Source organism: Bombus terrestris, chromosome 11 (genome assembly GCF_910591885.1).
Source record: "Bombus terrestris chromosome 11, iyBomTerr1.2, whole genome shotgun sequence".
Lineage (NCBI taxonomy): Eukaryota > Metazoa > Arthropoda > Insecta > Hymenoptera > Apidae > Bombus > Bombus terrestris.
The window spans coordinates 1,970,551-1,986,958 of NC_063279.1; the positions used below are offsets into that span (position 1 = coordinate 1,970,551).

The 16,408-nt window shown below is 38.8% G+C and overlaps 2 protein-coding genes across 2 annotated transcripts; one reads left to right on the top strand and one right to left on the bottom strand.

The window, feature by feature from the left end:
- The first annotated feature begins 2,052 nt into the window (after nt 1–2,052).
- LOC100647271 (acyl-CoA synthetase short-chain family member 3, mitochondrial) lies at nt 2,053–11,231 on the top strand. The gene is made up of 12 exons (XM_048410117.1): nt 2,053–3,302; nt 5,753–5,918; nt 5,995–6,284; nt 6,552–6,648; nt 6,732–6,940; nt 7,411–7,639; nt 8,218–8,328; nt 8,397–8,596; nt 9,225–9,370; nt 9,494–9,716; nt 9,796–9,971; nt 10,133–11,231. Exons 1-12 carry the CDS (start codon nt 3,218–3,220, stop codon nt 10,226–10,228), a joined length of 2,028 nt encoding a protein of 675 aa, XP_048266074.1. The 5' UTR covers nt 2,053–3,217; the 3' UTR covers nt 10,229–11,231.
- On the bottom strand, nt 10,988–15,782 carry LOC100647155 (eukaryotic peptide chain release factor GTP-binding subunit ERF3A). The gene is made up of 7 exons (XM_003398643.4): nt 15,150–15,782; nt 13,891–14,078; nt 13,657–13,777; nt 13,111–13,573; nt 12,724–13,030; nt 12,200–12,632; nt 10,988–12,059 (listed from the first exon to the last, which is right to left on the bottom strand). Exons 1-7 carry the CDS (start codon nt 15,382–15,384, stop codon nt 12,016–12,018), a joined length of 1,791 nt encoding a protein of 596 aa, XP_003398691.1. The 5' UTR covers nt 15,385–15,782; the 3' UTR covers nt 10,988–12,015.
- Nucleotides 15,783–16,408: the final 626 nt, after the last annotated feature.

Sequence of the window (16,408 nt, forward strand, 5' to 3'; positions counted from 1 at the left end):
GTACCAGGGCACCGAATCTCCGTAGACGCAGACCATTCGCGGAGCAAATTTTTACTTTATCTTTCTCGAATTCCTTCTTCGTCTAGTCGCTTTCCCTGATTGTTTCCGCGTTTCCCGGACCCGTTGATAATTTATTACGTTCTCCGGTAAAACGGTTAATCGAGTTATCGACCAAGTAATGAATTTAACGACGCGATAAAAGTCATAGAAATTACAGAGCGATAAAACGATAGGAAGCCTTAACGAGACTTTATGAGACACCGCAGAATTTTAATATCGTCCCTTCTAAATTGCCTTTTCGTTTGTTTTCCATCCATCTGTCGAGAATATCGTTTTATTCGTTAAATACGAAAGAAACGCATCGGCAAGAAGAAACGGTTTATTTCAATTTTTCGGCACGCACCCTCGCCACGTTAAATATCTTTCGTTGCGAAACTTGTATCTCAGACGTAGTCACCGAGTATAATAATTTATATCTCTTTCTCTATTTTTGCTCGGGTTTTTTCTACGTGTTTCTCTTGTTTTTAGAAAACAAACCACGCTTCTTGCTTGATGCGTTCTTTCTAAATATCTCGCGTGCGTGTTACAAAACGAAAGAAACCGCGTTGGAAAGTTAATGTCAGAAGAAAGGAGTCTTTTCATCAATGAAATTTCGAATCCTAAAACCGCGAGCAACGTCGAAACAAACGCGTCAGGAGATTTTTACAACGAAACGCGAAGGAACGTATTTGACAGGAGCAAGGGACGAATATCGATATCGCCGATACGTAAGACGCGAGACACGTACGTTCAATCAAAGGAACAAACAAAAGATTTTCACGAAACGCTAAATACGAACGAATTATCGATTGATCGCGCGTAATAAAATAGCCATGGGGGTAAATACGAGAGACTACGAGAGGTTGCTGTATAAACTTAATAAGCGAGATCGTGCTCCATAACGTCTGAAATATTCGCGAGAAAATACAGATAAGAAAGCGAAACAAGGAAATACGAGACGCGCGAGGAAAGAAATGGAAACAACGGAGATGTCGATTTTCTCGTCAATCGCAATGTCTGTATAGTTCTTTACATGCCAGAACGGATATTCTTTCACGATTTTCCGATGTGTTCGACGGTGAAGGCGGAGTTCGAATCAAAGAACCGAGGGCCACTGAAGCAAAAAATACGAGATGAGATCTGTCCGCTTTCACTTTTTAGAGATCAAAGTTTACCGTGGCATCGTAGTCTTCGCTAAAATAACGAAATTACGGTCGATAATGGTAAAACGACGAGGTATCGCGATACGAATATGCGTACAGTTGGCAACGATAATCTACGTACGCTCCTTAACACCTAATATCGAATATAAGACCATACGCCGAGAACGTTCACACTGCGAATCATTTTGACGCGTTAGGACGCCATATAATTTATTCGCTTTATTCGGAGGAAAAAAGGAGAACGGTTACGCGTACCTGTTATATCTACGCGAAATTATAAACGCAACGGACGTAATATTACGTTACGTAATATTATGTTCGTACATTTACGAACAATTAATTATATTCATAGGTTCTGCTTAAGTACCAATGATCGAGCCAAGTTCTTGCCGTTGAAAAGGTGAAACACATTATAATTTCTGATTTAATCGCATTTCTTTTAAATATCGCTTTAATATGTAAATATTATTATAGAATATAGAGGTAAAATGTGTTCGGCCGACTGTAGATAACGCGTGCGTATACGTACATATATATGTAAGTGCATGTACAGGGACACGTGGGCGCGCGCGCACACACACGCAGGATAAAAAAAATGCCGAAAAACGTAAGCTTTTAATCTCTTTGAGATCGATTCGAGTAAAAGAACGGAGAGGACATTTTCGAATAGCAGCACCGAAAATATCGACGTTATTAGATCGGAATAATAGATCGGTTGATTTGGTGAACGAGCTTCCTGTCTAAATTAAATGCAGCGACCCTCGGATCAAAATTCACCGGGGAAGTGGATTCAGAAAGTGAATAATACGAAATTCAAGACAATAACGATTATCGTTAGTTTCAGCTGGTATATCGTACGTGTGGCAACACTCTGTGGTTCCTCCTCGAACTCCATCGCAATTTTCATCCAGTGTATTTATTATTTGTGTACCGTTCTAACGCCAGGACTCTTCGGACAGTTCAAACTTGCCCACCATGGTTTATATTTGTAACAAGAATCGGAAAGTTTAAGCGGAGATACGTCAAGATTTTACGAGAGATTAGGGTTCGATCCGCGAACAAATTCGATAATTCGATCAACCAAGATACGTTAATTGGAAATTTTCATCTTGCTATCTCGATACTTTGACTTTAAACATTTTGATTGCCCAAAATATTGGATAGTAGCCCGTGACGAGTTTCCGAGTTTTCCAAATATCAGAAGATTGATTTTACGAGTTCGTGGAACGGTAAAAGCGGTCGATTCGTCTTTATCCCTCAATTTTTCGTCCCAAGTATCCGTTGATATTTTCCCTTTCTTCGGTCGTTGAATCGGCGATAGCCGTGACAAAAGATAAAATAGAACGATAAAGGAAGAATGCCGTTCGTTGAACGCAGGATAATAGAATTTACCTAATTGTACCAATTTTAACGTCATCGTCGGTTACGCGATTTCTCGCGAATCCGACTTAAAACTCCGTGTCTCGACGTATTTTGCTACTGTTATTCCTATTAACGCATTATATCACACATCGACGTTTACGTAACGTTCGACGTTTTATCACCGGACGCGTCTCGACACAAAGTAAGAAATATTATCGCGTTATTGTTTATCGCTTTGTTGAAATATGCCAAACCTTTGGCTGAAAATCATTATATACGTATACTAGGGCGAGAAACTAACGAGAACCTTATTTTCCACCGATCCACGATTCGACAGAGACCTATCAAAATCCAAGGGTGGAGGATTCTATGATTAGACAACGTATTGGTTTTGCCGTGATATAGCCGACCTCTTGTCGCTGTAACATTTGTCGAAGAAAAATCGCACGAAATACGTGTTTGCCCATTTCCTGCCATAATCGTATTTTACGCGTGATAATCAGGGTATCAAGCGGTGGTGATTTAACGCGACTCGCGGCATATCGTTCAACGATCCGATAGATCGTAAATCTATCAGGCTGGATCGTGGTGGGACTCAGCCTTCGAGTAGATAGAAAAGTGTCGCGCGTTTTAATTCGATTCTTCGTTCTCCGATGTCTCACGGTCAGATCTCGAGCGAGATGAGTTTCCAATCGTTGATCGCCAATTCGAAAGATCTACAAAACACCGATGGATCAGGTAAACGTCTCTTTTTCTAGCGTTTCGATCGAACGATAATTATTCGATCGAAGAATAATATTTGAGTTAACAATTTCGATTTAAAGAAATTTCTAAAGTGTCGCGCGACGAATCTCCGACAAAGAGGAGATAGAGGATAGAGAAAGCGGTAAAGGAGAAGGAACGTTTTTCTCATCGAGAACTCGCTATCGTCGTCAAACTAATTTTCTTCGGAAGCTGGCTGTTTTTTCTAATAACTGACGCGCGTATTTGCCACGAGTTTTATCCGTAATTAGATTTCTCCGTGTTGGAACATTTTCGCTTACTGGTGCGATTAACGTCGACGCGGTAGGTGTAAGAGTTTCCGTTTCGCGCAACGTCGAAATTTCATTGTTAAGGAAGTCCACGGATAATACCCATTACTTTGATCAAATTATCCGACGCAGCTGCTATTTTCCAGATGCATTCGGAGCTACTAAACGTTGACGTATAATTAAATGCACAGAGCGGCGGATAGCGACAGGGGGCAAGGGGAGGGCAGAGAATTTCCATACGAAGGGCACTGTAAACAAAATTATAAAGCAGCTCGCGCGAACTTTCGGTACATTCGAATCCGATACTTTTTTTCATACATAGAACGAACGAATTTTCTCAAAAATGTATTGGTCGACGGTCGTTAACGCGAAACGGTTCGCATAAGAGAAGATCCAACCGAATATTTATGGTTATAGGTGGATACGATGGTGTCCGTATATCCACCTACGCTGTTTGATTTAGAATTTCGTAAACCGTAGAGTTCGGTGCAAAGAAATCGTCGAATTTATCAAGCGGATAACGAGCCAAATGGCTCGCGTCGTCGAATGATATTCGGAATATCGAAAGATTGACGTTGCTAGATGGTCCGCTCGATCTCCATCCCACGGAGAATCTTTGAAACGAAACGAAAGAAACGAAAAACACGCGGTCGATTCCTACGACAGGATGCGATAAATTATTCGTAAGCGAATTAACGCAACGTACACGCGCTGCGGTTTCAAGACTTACGTACGGAACGGTCAAATAATGGAGAAAATATCAAGATCGTACGCTTGGAACTCGAATCGAAAGCGTTAATGAGAAGGAGGAAATACTTTTCTTATCACGCGATGGTTTCGAATAAGAGACGTTGCTTTCGTTGTACTTTAACGTAGAGCTCGGACGTACGACATGTACGATAAATATACAGCTCGTGAAATTCTAAATTATACATAGGTACAGCCGCCACGTATATTCGCTTTGCTTTTTCGAATGGCCAAGTCGAATGGACATCGATCGTTGAGAAAGGAATAAATTTTCGAGCTTTCGCGTTTTCGATTCTAAAACGTTTTTCTTTCGATTTCGTCGTATTCTTCCACCTATACGCGTTTGCAGCGTTTCATCCGGTGAAATAAAAATTTCCTCCAGCAATGTTTACCCGATCGTGTAAATAAACGCGTCTCGTGGAACTAAGAAGAAGCCGTCTGAGAATGAGGAACGCGTGTAGAGCGAAGGGAAGCTGGGGTATCGCGCTATCGGCAAGGTGAACGTAAAATTTCGATTATCTTAAGTAGCGTAAACAACGATACGTTAAGACTGTTTTCACACGACGTTCGTAATTCATGATACACACGGAAGTAGACACGCACACACGCGAGGGACGTGTTAAAGGGGCGCGGGCAGCATAGGAAATTACTATGAACTTGGTACCGACAACTTGCAATGAATTATTCATTGGCGGAGGTAAAAAATATCGGTAAGACAGCGATACCAACACGCGACCTTTAAATATTCATGAAACGCGACCATATAACGCAGATTACAGAAGTCAACGTTATCCTTAACGCGTTGCGATACGATCTCGAAATTTGCGAAAGGCGGACGCTAGATGTTCTCGAATCGGGATCGCGATTACATTTTTTAATACGTCCGTTCGTAAGAAAATGATCGCTGAGCTCGCGGGATCTCAACTTCCATCTGCCTGAACAACTTTATGCCCATCGTGAGAGGCACGATAGCGTCGCGTTAAAACTCGTCCATTTAATTCCTAAGAGATTTATTCCGATCTTCAAGAACGTATCGTACATGGCACGACGCGTGCTTGATTTTAGCATTAAATCGCAGTTTCAATTTCCATTTGACGATCGATCGATACCGCGATTCTCTCCCTGTCTATGATATTCATCGGTCGATCGTTAAACGCGTACATTTTTTTGTTTTTCTTTCTTTTTCTCGTAAACGATCCGATATAACGATCGACATTTATCGTACGCATTCGGTCCGTATGCGGTAGAGAAGGTTAATCGATACGATGCAAGAGCGTGGATAAGAAAATAATACGATTTATCGATAGCTCGTTCTTTCGGAATTATTGCATCGCGTTGTTTTCTTATCGAAGAAAATAACTCGCGAGAAAAGATTTTCCCCTCGAAACCGTGCAACGTTTCTCTTCGTAGATTACATCGTCAATCCTCATCACATTCCCTGTCCGAGGTATGACGAAGCTTACAAGGAATCCTTGGAGAATCCTGAACGTTTTTGGGGAAAAGTCGCGCGGTGCATAGATTGGAGCAAACCTTGGGAGAAGGTGCTGGACGACTCTAAACAACCGTTTACGAAATGGTAAAAGCTGGCTTGTCCGTGATCTCGTATGCTCGACTTGGATGGTCGTTTAAATAAAAATATGTTCGTTCGGCAGGTTCGTCGGCGGAGAATTGAACGCCTGTTACAATGCGGTGGATCGACACGTTCTCGCTGGAAACGGGGACAAAGTGGCATTGATTCACGACAGCCCTCAAATATCAACGATTCGCAAAGTAACATACAACGAGCTTTTAGACAGAACGTCCTTGTTGGCTGGAGCGCTGGCCGATATGGGCGTGGGCAAGGGCGACGCGGTCATCATCTACATGCCCTTGATTCCCGAAACTATAATAGCGATTTTGGCGACTACGCGACTTGGCGCGGTTCATTCTGTCGTATTTGGCGGTAAAGCTATTTCCAGATTCCTAAAAATAACGCTCTCTACCATCTACGACGCGATCCAGTGTCGCACTGTCGGAATACACCGACTCGTACTACTTGCGTTCGCGCTAGGAACCGATCGTTCCACCTACGCACACTTTCTAAAAGAATGAAACCGTTTGCCTGATATTCGTAATATCGTGAACGATCGAAGGAGACTCCAGATCGTAACACGGGACGATTCGAAGGGCAACTCGCGAAGAAGTATAATTCATTGTCGTGTGTTTTCAGGATTCGCGGCGAACGAATTGGCCATGAGAATAAATCACGCGAAGCCAAAGGTAGTGATCGCGGCCAGCTGTGGCCTGGAACCGTCGAAAATCGTCAAGTACGTTCGTTTACGTTCTCCGAAACGATAGAGCTTTGGAAAAATTCGCTTTGGATAAACAAAGAAATTCACTTTACACGCAGATACACCGATATGTTAAACGGCGCTATGAAGATTATCACGGTAAAGAAGCCACGATGCATCGTATTTCAAAGAAGAAACGTCTGGCAGAGTGCTCTTTTGGAAGACCAGTACGATTGGGACGACGTGATGGATAGATCGAAACCTCATCCGTGTCAGCCCGTCGAGGCAAACGCACCATTGTACATTCTGTACACCTCGGGAACAACGGGTAACGTACCTTCTTCGTAGCTGTATCGTGTATTTTGGACGGTATGAAAAGATTTTCAGCTCGTAATCAGCTGTATCCAACTTCTCGGGCGAGAAAGTAAAATCGATCGATCGTCTCTCTTTGTACGCGTTATATCGAAATATTCGTTTGGTTGTTCCGAATTGCTTTCGCGATATTGTTCCGTCGAAACTCATTAATCTCTAACTTCGAATTGTACGATGCGAATTTCATTTACCGCGAAACTTCGTACGCATAAAAATTCACATTATACGTAGCAAAGTCGTTAAACGGTTAAATGAGCCAGCGACAAGTACTTTTAATTATATGCGCGATAGGTGCGCGTTTCGGAGGAAACGTTGCCCTTGAATGAAGCGCGTAAAGGATTTATCGGGAAAGCACATACGATAGAAACGATCAAATTCGTTTTACCCTGAATATTATACGAAGAAAATCAAACTGTTTCGCTAAAGGTCAACCGAAAGGAATTCTGAGATCGGTCGGTGGCCATTTGGTTGCCGTTTGTTGGACGATGAAAACAGTTTATGGTATGGACAAGGATTCCGTTTGGTGGGTGGCCTCGGATATGGGATGGGTGGTTGGACATTCTTACATTTGTTACGGACCTCTGCTCTATGGTGCCACCAGCGTAATGTACGAGGGAAAACCCGATAGGACACCGGATGCAGCGCAATACTTTAGGTTTAAACATTTAACGTGCATCTTATTTCCTGTTAACCCTTTGCGCTGCGAATTTTGTTTCAATTTCGTTACCAGCAAGCAGCTGCCATCGCTTTCGAGCGTTTTATTTGAAATTTACTTGAACCAAAAAATAAGACGATTTAAATAAATAAAGGTAGAAGGAAATTCGCTCGAATACCAGTTTTATCCGCACTATTGTTGTATTTTGTAATTTTTCGGTGCACGATGTATCTTGAAACAATTCCCAGGATGCGATCCTGCTTTTCTTTAGCACGTTTCAAAAAGAAAAAGTGGACACGAAAGAACGTCGAGTGGGACTCGACAAAGGAGCTGCTGAGATAAAAATTGACGTCGAGTCGCGCTCGACATAGGAGTGCAAAGGGTTAAAACACAACGATGTTATCAATTTCACGGCCCAGTTACTATCAATCGTTAATTTCGTCTTTCAATCACAACCCGGTTGCCTGTTAATTGCCGTTTAACGCAATTGCTTCTAAACACGCTTGAAACGATACGTTTCGCCCATCTCGCGTAATCTGGTCCAACAGAGTAGTCGCGATTCTATCGTTGTTTCACAGGGTGATCGATCAGCACGGTGTGAACGCGTTGTTTTGCGTGCCCACTGCGCTGCGCGTTATAAGACGCGTCGATCCGGATCTGTTGCTGGGTCGAAAATATTCCATGCAGTGGTACGTATTTTTACAAACCGACGTATAGTCGATACAGTGTCGGTGAAGCGCGCGTTTGCATTTTGTAGTTTGAAGACCGTGTTCGTTGCTGGAGAATTTTGCGACTACAAGACGAAAACGTGGGCAGAGAAAGCGTTCAAGGTACCGATTCTCAACAATTGGTGGCAATCGGAAACGGGACACCCTATTACGGCATTGTGTCTCGATTACGGGCACAATCCTGGTTTACCGAAATATAGTACCGGTCTTCCGATTCCCGGCTATCGCGGTAAGTTCCGTGCTTTAAAGCGGAGTAACGTTTCCAAGATTGGACCGAGCGATTCGAGTTTCTCGAAAAGTTGAAGGGATTACTTTGCTGGATGATAAACATGGCCTTTACTCTGTGTTCTAATTTGTCGGAAAAGCTCGAGTCGCTTGGTCCGATTGGGCGGATAGACCTAAAATTAAATTCATCGAGCCATGATTCTGTTAAACAGGTGAACGTATTTAATTTGCCTAATTCCTTATATATATATAAATATTACTTGTATTAAAACTTGTTTATTAAACAGAAAATATTACTAATTTAATCGTTATATTTAATCAAAATAAATTATAATTTTATATAATAATTTTGAAATTAATCGAAATCTTTAAAACTCTTTGATATCAAATTATCAAACATTTATTAATAAAAATTATTCCTAAATCGATATTATTTATAAATTAATAAAAAATTATATATTTAGATTTATAGTTTATCCCATAGATTTTTTATATAAAAATATGAAAAATTAATTTTCTATATATCATAATTATTTATTACGCAAAAACGTATTTATATATTTAACTTTTAAAAAAGTTACTCCGTTTTAACGAATATTGTACGAATACGAGTAAAATGTCTTTTCACCTAGTCGACATACTGCGAGAAAACAGCAGCGAGGCGGAAGCGCGTGAATTAGGTAGAATCGCCATAAAATTACCATTACCGCCCGGCTGTATATCCACGCTGTACCAGGACGACGACAGATTCGAGGAGATATATTTCTCCACGTATCCGGTGAGTTCTATTCTTGATATCAGCAACTTGTCGCTTTGACCTTACGATCGGATTACGAAACATATACGTAAGTACGACGATGACATTTTACAAGGATTTAATGATTTAACCGATCAAATACAGGGTTACTACGACACCATGGATGTTGGCTATAAAGACGAATTCGGCTACGTTTATGTGATGGCACGCGACGATGACGTTATCAACGTTGCCGGCCACAGATTGTCCACCTCCGCCCTCGAGGACGTCGTGTTGGCTCATCCAGATATCGTAGACGCGGCTGTAGTCGGCGTTCCAGATCCCACTAAAGGAGAAGTACCTTTGTGTCTTTATATAATGAAAGAAGGTGAAGATTTTGGGCTGAGAAAAATGTCTATATCGTGCGAATATACCTCGTTGACGATACCGTGTATCTGTCTCTGTAGAAGCGATGAGAAACGAAAAACAGATCAACGAGGAATTGGTGGCGCGAGTAAGGAACTTGATCGGTCCCATAGCATCTTTCAAAACAGCTGCAGCCGTTAGAGCGTTACCTCGAACACGTTCGGGAAAATTGATTCGCAAATCTATCGCTAATTTAGCTCGATCGAAGCTAGTGAAGGTAAATTCGATGAAACGTACGAAGAGAAACGTGAGAAATTGGCGATAAGCAAACGACTTTGTCGGTTCGAATAATGAAATTGCATTTGCGTACGAGATAAGAATACATTATTTATTCATTCGTTAATCGTCGATGTAAAATATTTGTTCTTTTATTTGTAGATTTCAAGTACAGTGGAAGATGCATCGGTATACGACGAAATCAAGGAAGTACTTCGGAAACTCGGTTACGCTAAATTAGCACCGGATCCTCAATAATAATTAAGTAATTAAGCTTTTACCATTTTTATTATAAATGTTTCAATAATCATATATAAAATGTAATAAACCTACGTATGGCATATAGTTGACACGCATAGAAGAGCGTCTTGACAAAATCACACGTGGAAAAACTCGATTTGATAATTACTTTAGTGGATTGCACAAAAATTGTCGAGTTCGCCATAACAGTAAATAAACTCGAAATTTCAGCAACTTGTGTAATCTGTGTATCGCCGTTAGGCCTTTGCTGTAATTATCATTTACTTGGACAACGAATGTAATATACTTTAAATTATAAAAAATCATACGGGAACAGATATTTCGTATGATAGAAAAAGAAAACTATTTCTATTAAATATATCACCACCTTCCTTTCACCGTAATATGTTCCATGCTGTCGCTTCTACTTTGTATTACTGAAATTATGGTGAGTAAGAAAGAGAGAAAAAAAAAAAAAATGAAAAATTACATTAGCATTTTTTTTAATGTATCGATCGTAATAATATTAACAATTTAAAAAATATAACAACCATAAAACACAAACTTTGCCGAACAATTTATAGGAATAAAATTAATTGCCTGCGAAATCTGTTTTGTTAGGAAACAGATCCGACACGAGATGTGAAATAAAGGATAATAATAAACGTAAAAAGTAAAAAGAATAGGACAAGAGATGTAGATACTTTAATATCTATAAAAATTAGCAGCAAAGAAAAAAGAAGCAGTAATACATGTAAAGAAAGCACTCACAAAATGTCTGCTTTGAAAATTCTCTATATTAACTTCCTTTCAGTTAAATCTCGACATTAATTTTCTTTTATCGCATATAACGCTATAAATCATCGAAACTTTTTTTCTGAAGAAGCACAGTGTAAGAATATCTGGTGTTATAGACACGTAATACATCGATACAATACACGAACCTTGGCGCCGTCAAACACCAATCGTATTAACAGAAACAGTACGTGCAAGAAAAAGCAAATCAATCATACACATGAAACCTCTTATCGAAATTAGTAGAGCACATTTTTGTTGCAAATTTCTTTTTAATGACAATGCAATAAGAAACGGTGTAATAGTAGTAATAATAATAATATTAATTTTATAATTATAAATTGTCGTGTAACACTATCTGGCAGATTTAATAAACTTCTGTATTTGTTTTTTTTTCTTTTTTTTAGTATCCTTTCGCTTCTTACCACCAATTTAATAATAATTATTCAATAATCATTATAATAATATTAATAATATTTTCCTTAGTTTTTATCTTGTAATTGTTATTCTCTTCTTTTACGTTCATTAATGTCTCTCACCTCAGAAGAATAAAAATATCGTGTTTTATAATATTAAGGAGACACTGTTTGTCATTTGATCATTAATTTATTTGTAATGAACTCAATATGAGTGCTGTGGTTCAGCTTACCTAATTAGAAGGAACACGCGCTCTTGAGTTTTTTAGTGATTTTGTCTCCTTATTTATATAATCAAATCTATTTGCTTTTTTTTCTTTATCTCAGGTTATAAATACCCTCCCTCCCCCCCCTCCCCGTAACCCCAAACCCCGACCCAACTGTCTGTGCATACGATGTATGTGCTTTTCTTTGATGTAGAACTTTTTTTGCTTCTTGTGTAAGATGAGTGTATGTTACATTAACAGTAGTTCGCGAGTAATCACGCTAGTTCCGTTTTTTTCTCGTGCGTACTGTATTCGGCTTGCATCTCTTGTGTATTTCTCGTTATCAAAGTCGATTATTATCCCAATCTGTGGTCACAGTTGAGCAACTTTACTCCACCACCTTCAGCACCTTGCCAATTGCAATAGTCTTATCTAAAAGTAACAAGAAAGAACCAGTTAGAACTCGATCGTTGATAAGTAAGAAATCGTAATCCACTTGAAATGGAAACTTTTCAGATTTAAATACGTATACGCATACAAGCGCGCGCGCGCTTAAAACCCGTAACACTTACTTTCATCCCTAAGGGTGAAACGTCCCATCTGTGGAAATAGCTTAAATCTTTCAAGGCAAATGACACCTGCGCATTCGATTCTCATTATTGCCACTTGATCCTGTTTGACGAACCTCGGCCTGGTTTTACTTTTATCCCCAGTCTTTTTGTCGACCAAACAGATCAATGCTTTCACTCTAACTTCTTCCGCTGCACAATGAATGTGCATCACAGCACTATAGCCAGCGCAGATAATGCTCTTATGCTCCAAAATTACAACTTGAGCGTCGAACACTTTTCCCGTTTTTATCGGATTGTTACTGTCACAAAGAACAAATCCAGGGCTTACGTCTTCTTCTTCGATACCTTTTAATTTGATTTTCACGTTCTCACCAGGTCCAACCGATGTCACTTCTTCGTCATCTGACCACAACTGATCTACCGTCACTGCCGTCTAATAAAACGTAATAAAGTATAAAATATATTAGCACAAGTAGTCGATTCGATATTGAAATATATATCTTGTTAAAATAGAACAAGTATACCCTATTCGGCATAACAAGTAGCGATTGTCCCTTTTTAGCTTCTCCAGCCTCGACCTTTCCCATTACCACTGTTCCCATATCTTTATATTTATCAACGATTGGCATAATAAAAGGTCCGTTATTTTTACGATTAAGCGAAGGTAGAGAGTCGATGAAAGATATGAATGGTGGACCAGTGTACCATGTACAAAGATGTTCTGGTATCGGATCTTTCAAACCGTAACCAAGCTGTCCCGAGACTGGCATGAATGTAAGATCTTTAGCAGGATTAAATCCCAATTTACGGAGGTACGGCAATATTTTATCCCTAAATAATATAAATAAATTAATTTCTTATTCTAAACAATACTATCGTATCTTAAGTTTACGATATATTATACAACATACCTGCATTCGTTATATCTTCTTTCATCCCACTCTACAGTTGGGTCATCCATCTTATTCACTAGCACAACCAGATGTTTAACACCAGCAGTTTTAGCCAGCATCGCATGTTCCCTTGTTTGACCGCCTCTATCGAAACCGGTTTCGAACTCTCCTTTTCGCGCAGAAATAACTAATACCGCGAGATCAGCTTGTGCAGCTCCGCCAATCATATTAGGTACAAAACTCTTATGACCAGGCGCATCTAAAATTGTGAAATGCTTTCGTTCAGTTTCAAAATACGCTCTACCGACTTCCACCGTCTTCCCTTTCTCTCGTTCTTCTTGGTTTGTATCTAGAGCCCAACTCAGATACCACGTTTCTCTACTTCTCTCCTTTGCTTCTCTTTCGTACTTTTCTAAAGTTCTTTTATCAACCATTCCTGTCAATGCCATAATCTGGCCTCCGATCGTTGATTTTCCTGCATCTATAATACAAATCAAAATGGAGTCGATGCTGATTGAAATATATTCTTACATATCTTAACTTGCTAATAGAATTCTTACGTACCAACGTGTCCAATAAAAACAACATTAACATGTTCTTTTTTACTCTTCGTATCCTCTGTTACTTTAACAGGCTTTTTCTTAGGGATTTTAACAACCATTTCTTCATCCTCTTCGTTTTCAGCCTAAAAACGAAAAAACAAAAAATTCTACGTAATTTTCTGGTAAAAGGAGTTTTTTAAACGATAAACCAAAGTCTAAGAAAGATCTTATTATATACGTAAAAGCTTCGGCGTACTTCTTCATTTTCAGGAGTTAAAAGAGGATCACCATCTACCGCTGCTTCTTCCCATGAATCAGCTGGTTGATGTTCCGGGCTAGTATTCATTTGATCGGTAACATTCGGAGGTGGAGCCCCTCCTCCAGCAGGTGGTTCCTCTACGCGATTGCCCACTGGATCTGGTAGAACTACTGGCGTAGTATTACCTAATAAACATACACAAACTTGTAATAAAAGGAAAATTTTCCTATCAAAGCAGAAATAAAGAAATGCTCATTAACAGTTTATAAACCAGAAGAATGTCAAAAGAACTTTCTATGGCTTATTATTATTCTACGTTTCCGTGTCATCTTGTATAATCATATTATTTCCATAAATGTTTATGAACCATCTTAATGTAATAAGTCATTTCCTCCGCTAATATTTATCTATCGGCTGTGAAAATAGATTCATCAAAAATAATACATTGTTATAATATAAAGTTATGTAAAACATTTGAAAACATTATCATATTGTATTGGAAATATTATTTTGATATTCATATATCATATTTAATAATAATCAAAAGATATATCTTCTCGTCTCAAAATATAAATAAACCATTAAATTTAATATTTCTTTTAAAACATTTGAAAACATTATCATATTGTATTGGAAATATTATTTTGATATTCATATATCATATTTAATAATAATCAAAAGATATATCTTCTCGTCTCAAAATATAAATAAACCAATAAATTTAATATTTCTTTTTACTTTACTCTAGTATATTTTCTTATCAATCTGACACACTTTTATTCAAGGAATATTACAATTTGTATACAAATATTTTGATCTGTATTAATGCTACTATATAAACAAAATTATTACAGTATACATATCTAATTCCTAACTTCATATCCTTAATTGCTGTACAAATAAATGCTTTGAATTTAGCATCAGTTTAATTATTGCACAATGTTGGGTTAATATTAAATATATGTATTGTGTGTAACTTGTCTCTTCCCAAAAAGCAGCAATTTGGTAATGTCAACTTACAATAAGAAGACAGACATTAAACTAAACCCAGAAATCATCCATCATCTTTCATTAACAAATATATGAAAGATAGGAATCAGTATACGAGTAAAGTAATGGGGGTTAGCCGCAGCAGTTACATTACAGATGACTTACAATAACAAGAACCTTACATGCTTTCTTTTTATATTAATAGCCTGTACGTTTGTTTGGAGGGACATAATTGATGGTTAATCGAATTTTATTTCAAAACTAACCATGATGTATTTCAGGAGGCATAGTTACAGAATTCATCATGACAGCAACATTGCAAGAACTGTCGGCCGTATTACTGTTCTGCGGTGAAGAATTAATGCAGAAAGAAGGCACGAATTCCGCAGCATTTACATTCAGAGTGGAAAATTTGCTTTCGATGGACTTATCCTGTGGTGGACCGATGTCTCCGTTATCCGCCTGCTGTTCCCATGAATCTGGTGCTACACTGTTCGCCATATTTATTAAGAGTTCAATAGTTGAACCGACCTCGTAGATTAATCGAACACGGAAATCACGCTACGCTACGTGCAGGGTTTCGATTAAACCGCGATTACAATTGGGACGGGGTTTAAAAAAATAATTATTTATGATATCCGCGCAACACCGTACACGCGTATCGGTACCCCGCGTGCGACCCCCGTGGTCTGTTTCGTTGTTCTACTTCGCCGGAACTGCAAACATCAAAACACCAACTTTCAACTCGAGAACGTTCCGTCGTTTTACCGCATTTAACCGGATTACCGTTGTTACAAAATCGAAAAGATAATACGCGTCACGAACTTATGACCAGTACAACAAATGACGTTCTAATATTTAAGCCCGCGATTTTGCTAAAATATCTCTAGTCATACGATAATGTTGGTACCACCAAATTCCATTTATTACGCGTTTCACGATCGTGTGAATTTAGATCACCCAGCAGTAGCAGGATTGCCAATAGAATTAAGAGCGAAATTTAAATTCGTTTTATGTACGGACGTGTTACGTTAGCGCGCGTACAACACCACGCAATATAGTCACATCAATCCGAATTTAACGTATTTGCATTTGCGTGTTGCACTATCGCGTAAAATTGTCTCTAATATGCTTGTATCAATTTAGCTCCGATAATTGTATTTTCAGACGCTGATGCGAATTCTCAACTAAATATCTGTTAATATCACGAACTTTGAACGAGATTAACACTCAAGATGGAAGTAAGCAAAGATGTGGAGTATGTTTAGTTTTTTTTTTTTTTGCACTCTTTAGCGTAGACAAGTACATACAAGACGTAAAGTTAATTTAGTTACACTAACACGAGTAACACGAGTAACACAGAGTATGACTGTCGTATGACTTCGTTAATACTCCCTTAAGATCCTTATATAACAACTTTCCTCTCCCCGGTTTTTCTTCTTACTATAGTTTTTATGGGATGAGAATCTATTATTTCAAATCTTGTAATTGTGTACTCTCGTGGGCGCATATCCTCTAGTATTCC